General features: G+C 40.3%; 1 protein-coding gene across 1 annotated transcript in view; it reads right to left on the reverse strand.

Moving 5' to 3' along the window:
• The window catches only part of si:ch211-241j12.4, a 15,950-nt gene extending 9,133 nt beyond the window's left edge, over positions 1–6,817 (reverse strand). The window contains exons 1-6 of the mRNA XM_042747448.1: positions 6,644–6,817; positions 4,950–5,018; positions 4,756–4,879; positions 3,754–3,853; positions 1,657–1,779; positions 596–712 (exon numbers count right to left, since the gene is read on the reverse strand). Coding sequence (XP_042603382.1) covers positions 596–712; positions 1,657–1,779; positions 3,754–3,853; positions 4,756–4,879; positions 4,950–5,018; positions 6,644–6,656 — 546 coding nt within the window. The 5' untranslated portion in view covers positions 6,657–6,817. The remainder of the gene's footprint in view (positions 1–595; positions 713–1,656; positions 1,780–3,753; positions 3,854–4,755; positions 4,880–4,949; positions 5,019–6,643) is intronic.
• Positions 6,818–7,203: the final 386 nt, after the last annotated feature.

Here is a 7,203-nt window from a genome sequence, read left to right on the forward strand (position 1 = left end):
GCTCATATAAAGGCTCAAAGCAGCCCGGATCAGATCTGAAAGACAATATCCAGCCCTGAGTGAACCCATGAGAAAGAGCGGATGCTGGACAGCGCTGATGAGCTCACCAGAGACCGTGTGCGGCCCTTTCACATGCTAATGACCGCAGACGATTGTCCTCTGAAGCTTCTCCAGGACGACACACAATAGAGACGATGCGCTATGAATACACTCACTAATGAAACACACATCTGAGTCAGCGCACACACACACCAAACATGCACATACTAAACACGGCCGCTGCCAGCAAGCTGCTGAAGCCGCGAGGATCTGCTGGGGGAAGAGAAAAAAAAAAAAAAAAAAAAAAAAAAACGGGTACGTCAGGCGTTATCTAAGGCCATCAGGGCTGATCATGAGACCCTGCTGTGGCGTGACTGATCCATCCTGCTGCAGACCGAGCCCGAGAAGCAAACACACACACACACAGCGCTATCACGCAACGACTGGCTGCTCAGATCTAAACCGAGGCTGGAGGGAGGATAGGAACAGGCCATCACATGCATTCAGATATCACACACACACTATTATGCTTGGCAAACAAGCAATGAACTCCTACCTTAACGAAGGCAACCCAGCTCTTATGGCAGTATATGAGGTATCCACCCAGACTGGACGGTAACTGGCTTCTGTCGATGTAGTTGGAAAGCTCAAAAACCTCTTTCAGAAAGACACGCTGGCCACATAAGAGAAAACAGACAGTAGAGCTCACCGTTAAAACCAACCGCTACAACACAAAGAAATACAGCTTTGACAATCAGGATAGAGAACTGATTTAATTTGATTGAGTGTAACAAGTTCAATTATCAGTTAATATGTACTCCATTTATTTTCTAATATTTCAGATATGGGGACATTTTCAACATGGCACTAAAAAAAAATTAATAAAAATAAAATAACTAAACCAGTGGTAATCCGTGGGAGGACAGGATAATCAAATTATTAAAATATTCCAATTTGATTTAAATTAAAATTAATGTTCAAAATTAATATTTAAATGGCAATTTAATAAAATAAATTCATAATAAATTAAGATAATGAACATTAACAACAATAATATCAAGATTGAGATGTTAAATGCAAACTTGTTTTTAACCCCTTCAGTTGGTCTGAGGTTTTGAATCATTGTGTTAAGCACTTCTGTAAACTACAGCAAACTCTTTCACTCAATATTACCCCAGCTCAAACCATTACAGTCAACACCTCTATTATATTCACATAAGCACTTAAACTATCGTATAGTAACATTTAAACCACATAACTCACAATAAATGAACTAAACATTAAAGAAAATAAAGCGGCTTTGACTGAGAAGTCACATCTCTCTCATTTCAGTCTCAATATATATTTGTTTTAATGGTGGCTGTCATAACTCATGCTCATAACAGATTTATTCAGATATACTCTTCTCTTCTAATCAACTAACAGCTCATGAGCACAGACACAAGCTGAAACCCTGATCGTTTCTTTACACTCGTTCATTCAGGTGTGTGTTTTTGGTGATTCTCGTTATTCAAACTCTCAAAGGTGGGGAAACCTATATTTTGCGCGCTGGGACGGAGCAGAGGTGTGGGGTATGTGGAAGTGAAGGTGTGGACTCCTCACTCAGATGTTACTCACTTTGAAGAGGACGGGTCTGTGCTGCTTGGAGCCGCTCGGTGTCAGGAGCTTCCCCAGCTGCTTCAGGACATCTTTCTTCTTTGGTTGAACAATATACACCGAGTGGACGATCCTTCTGGAAACCTACACAACACAGAACAGTACAGCAAACGCTCTGTAGGCTAAGGAAAGCTCAGTGACTCAGGGCTGAGAGTTTCTTTTGTCCATGTTAAGGACGACGGCTGCCCACTCGCCTCCGTTATTAGATAAGAGCAGACATGTGATCCTCAGCCCCTGGCCTGCGCAGTCTCGAGATCTCAGCCTCGTCACAGCCATCACAAACACAGAGGAAGAGCTCAGCCAGATATCCAGCATACTGACTTTCATGAAATAAATCAGGCATCTACAAATCGGCATGCATGAAAGCAGACAGAAAACACAATTCCACTGCCAACCTCCTAAACAAAGTCCATCTGATTGAAACAGAAACTAAGTTCACTAAAAAGCTATAGCTCCAAAAACGCATTTACTGTCATGTTAAATTTTGGCACATGAAGCTGCATCACGCCAGGTTTGACGTCAGTGATGGAAACAGCGTTCTCTGATCTTGCCCCGTGCCAGAGCGCACAAGAACCATTTACAGTCATGCTCTGAACCCAATTACACCATCATCACAGTCCCATGACAGACAACTAATAGTTCAGCAACCTCACAGTCAGTCACAAAAAGCTCTTTCTTCAACAAGTCTGGACTGAAAGTCTTCTGCAAGCAACATTTCACTATATAGACGTTTCCTTGTCTGATATTTTGTGGAAGCTCTTAAAAGGGTGAGAGATTTTAAAGAGTTTTTTCTAGGGACGTCACAATTCTCACCATAACATCAAACTGCTCTGTACGGCATCCACAGTTCAATGTGTGCTTGCAAATTTTTTTTGCATTTAAATAATATCTGTGTGTTTTATTACACTCAGAATTGGCTGTGTGTGTGTGTGTGTGTGTGTGTGTGTGTGTGTGTGTGTGTGTTCATGTGCTGAGATGAGGAAACACCTTCCTGCTTATATTTGAAAAAGAAACACACCGAGCATCTTCCCTTGTAATGACATGCAATGAGAAGCCTTTTTACACCTAGTGTCCTACAAAACAGAACATAACTTGTTTTTACTTCACACAACAAAAATATGAAGTGTTTTCATAGATTTGATAACTTTATACAACGTAGCACTTAATTGTTGTACTGTAGTTTTTGGTCTTCGTTTCTTATTTAAATCGCTGACTGTTCACTTGTCTTCAGTGAGCTTGAGTTTGTTTATTATTTTTATTTAGGCTACTATTAATTTGTGATATTGATATTGTTACTGTAAAATAAAATTACTCATTGTTATATATACACGATTTTGGTCATATCGACCACCCTTAATTCCGGCTAACATCTTCATACAGCACCATAACTGTGTTTGAACAAATTAATTTTATTTTTGTGAGAAATATGGAAAATGGTCATTGAAGAATAAGTGTGCCAATTTTCAGACAGCGTTGTGTTGTTACGGTCGCACGTCTTCATGAACCATGTGTTCAGTATTGCCTGCACCCAGACATCGGTCAAAAGTCTGCAGAATGATAAAGCGCATTATTTTGCTGATTGGCTTTGAGAGCTACAGGGCTTCTGTTCAAGCTCCAGATGGAAACTGTATTTTTGCATCAGTCAGACTGGATCAATGCACTGATGGTGCTGAAGTTATCAAAAGAGACCTTTTCTCTACCACACCCTGTAAGAAACCCGTTCTACAGATCAGTGAGAAGCAGCTGCAGGTTTGGACTGAAGTGCACTGTATGAAGTCTCTGAGGAACAGCATGATACGGGACATTATCACCAACCACTCCATTTCATCGTCTTGGAGTGGTTCTGTCTCGCCAAAGAACACTCAAGGCCTGGTACAAAGATGATATCTAGAGCTATAAACACTGATGTGTGCCTCAGTCACACAGAGAGGGAATAAACATGAACACACTACTCCTTTCAGCACACATCAAGTGTCAATCACAGCAAACTGCTGTACTGCACATATGATACTCCTAGAAGAGCCAGAATGACACTACACGAGACAGAACAGTGAATACCTCCAACAACAGCAGAGTTTCAGCGATGAAGCGTGCGACGGCGAGGCTGGCTTGCCTCAAATCAACAACCACAGACAGCAGGCTCTCCTCGCCTCTGATGCTGCCAACACAAACACAGGACAGAGGTGAAGATACGAACACAACATCAGTCAGGCATTGGTGCACAAATAGTGAGATGTGATTTAAGAGTAAGTGCAGCAACAAAGAGACATGACCTGAGTCTGTGAAACACAAAAGATCAGGCAGAAAGTGCAAGCTGCTCCATTTCAGACAACAGTGATCAAGCAATGGCAAGAGTTAGAGAAACACGACAGAAGCACAGAGGACCATGATCATAACTCGTGTGTGAGAGAGGTTATCACGTCTGAAGAGACAGCTCAAAGTTAAGATTCTGTCTGTTCTAAACATGTAGGCTATAACTATAAAATGTCTTGCGTTTCATAGAAAAAGGGTTGGGTTCATCTGTTTTTCGTGACTATTGACTTCCATTATATGGAATAAAAAATAAAAATTAAACCTTAGATATTTTTCCATAGAAAAGAGAAAAAAAAAAAAAGAAAAGAGAAAAAAAAAAAAAAAAAAAAAAAACATGGGTTGGAAAATCATGCAGGTGATGACCGAATGATAATTTTTTCTGTGGACTATCCCTTTAAGTTTATTTGTTTGGATTCATTGCAGAAGATTGATTTGTGAGCAAGTGATGTAATGCCAACTTTATTCCCATGAATAAATAAACTTGTCCTACACAAAGCTGCATAAAAAAATAAATAAAAACAAGTTTGATGTTAATGATGCTAAAAACCCACTGATACGTGTGCATGTTGTAAACTATTGTAGAGTGCTGATGGGACAAACGGACTTGCTAATCACATGCCTGTTGTTCTTCAGGGAGCGCATTATCTCAATATTCTCATTATATAGAAGAGAGCAGCTTGCAGATCCTTCAAGACTTCTGTTTTCTTGTTCCACACGTGTAGACTGAGTGAAGGGAGAGTGTCATACTTGTGCAGGCGCAGGCAGTAGTGTATGAAGTGGGACACCTCCTCTCTGCTGAGCTCCTCTGGGAGTGTGGCCTGAGCCTCCGCTGGGAACACGACCAGAGGACAGCCGTGCTGGTCGAACGCACCTGTGACACAGAGCTCCGTCAGAGCGAGCCGACACACAGCAGCGAGCGAGCGAGAGAGTGCAGCTCTTACCGGGGAAGATGACCGCTCCGGAGCGCAGCAGGTGATCAGGGGGCAGGGGGGCCGGGGAGGCTTGGAGCTCTGAAACACACACACACACACATCAGCATGTTCACACCACTCAAACACACTCTCACAACTGGGACCTTTTTCTCAGAATTATGAGTTTACATCTTACAATTCTGACCATTTCCTCACAATTGAAGTTATAAAGTCCACTTCTGAGGAGAAAAAAAGATTGACATGTTCTCAGAATTGCGTTTAGATCTCACAATTCTGACTTTCAATTCAATGCAATTCAACTTTATTTGTAAAGTGCGTTTCACGATGCAAAGCTTCACAGAAACTTATAATGTTTCTTCATTATATTCAGCAATAGTTTATCAGTGGTGACCATCTCAAGTTGAGGTCCTTATGGCAGAAATGTACGGTAAAATTGTGTAGTTTATTATAGTTTTTGACAGTTGTGAGTTTGCATTAGTGTTAATTTCGTTAACGAAAACTGACGAAACATGTTTGTTAATGAGCTTTTTTCCCAGGACTAAGACTATATCTACATGCAATTTCGTTGACGAACTAAGATGACTAAAATATATTTAAAACGATAACAACTCTACCAAAAACCTCTATTTTCGTCAAAAAAAAAAAAGAAAAAAAAAAAAGAAAAAAAAGCTGTAAGTGGACTGCTCTACACGCCTCCACTCTGAGAGCGTTCATGAGTGCGGTTGCCAGATAACAAGAGCTTAAACCCCGAATCAGCGCTACGCTGTTACACTGATACATTTCTGCCCGCTGTGTTTGCTTTACGCAATCTGGCAACCATGCGCACGGAATAACTAGGAATGTCAGTAATAACCTGTTTTTATACAGTCTATGGTTATAACACAAGTGATAATATTATTCGTTTAGACAGAGAGACTGCATAAGTGTTCGGTATTAATGTATATAATAAAAGCCCATGATTAATCAGTACACTAGATGAGGTAAAATACACCATGTATTGATTTGTGTTTACTGGTGAAAGTGCAACACCTGAAATGACAACAATCATTATAATTCTGAGCAAAAATACATTTGATCAGTTTAAGCATTACACCGCATGAAACATGACTAAAACGCGCATACATTTCTTTGACTTAGACCTGACTTGTCTGTGTGACAACAAAAAATAACATTTTAGCAAAACTAAGACGAAATCAAAAACGGCTTCCAAAATTAATGTTGCTGTACGGTTAATTAATTCATTAATTAATAATAATAATAATAATAATAATAATAATAATCGTATTCCTAAAATAACAAGTTTTCATTGACTAAAACTAAACTAAAATGTTGAGACTTTTAGTCGACTAAAACTAAATAGGATAAGGAAAATAGCTGGCAAAATTAACACTAGTTTATATCACACAATTCAGACTTTATAACTCACAATTGTCAAGACATCTTTATTAATAAAGCGCTTTTAACAACAGATTGAATAGAAGCAGCTCCACAGTATTAAACAGTGTCAATAATGCTAAAGGACAGTAAACACTCAATTCTCAGTTAATTGTGAGTTTATATCACACGATTTAAACTTCAATTCTCAGTATTGCGAGTTTATGATCACACAAGAGTCAGAACTGCGAGATGTAGAGTCGCAGTGAGTTTCTTCTCGAGTACTCAGCGGCGGACACGAGCTTCACGAGCTCCAGACAGTCGCTTACCTGCTCCGTTCATCTTCACCGGGGCTTCACGAGCTCGCCCGTGCTGCCACAATCACTCCTGAGACACTCACTCTGCAGCGGGACCGAGACACGGTGAGAACCGGGGTCAGCGCGAGAGTCTCCGCCATGTTGAGCCCATTCCGCGCGCTTCACACGGAGCCGCGCCGCCGCCGACAGCGGAGCTCATTTATAATCAACAAAAGCTAGTCTAACCCACCACAAATATCCACGCAAACAAACAAAATCAATAGAGCCTCTCTCATCATAAAAACAGCTCTCGACAGGAAAAGCGAGTTTAACCTATTCGGTTTATTTACTGAAAAACACACTCATCATCCTGATCATTTAATCATCCCCAGACAAAAAAAAAGTCAGAAAATAACTTTATTACCAGGTATGTTCACACACACACACACACACACACACACACACACACACACACACACACACTATAACACTAATACAAGAAAACAGAAAATTAAATAATGCACTACATACAGAGGCAGAACTAGAGAGAAAACATATCATTGTTTAAATGAACACAGATATGTTGTTTACAA

Source organism: Cyprinus carpio, chromosome B20 (assembly GCF_018340385.1).
Source record: "Cyprinus carpio isolate SPL01 chromosome B20, ASM1834038v1, whole genome shotgun sequence".
NCBI lineage: Eukaryota > Metazoa > Chordata > Actinopteri > Cypriniformes > Cyprinidae > Cyprinus > Cyprinus carpio.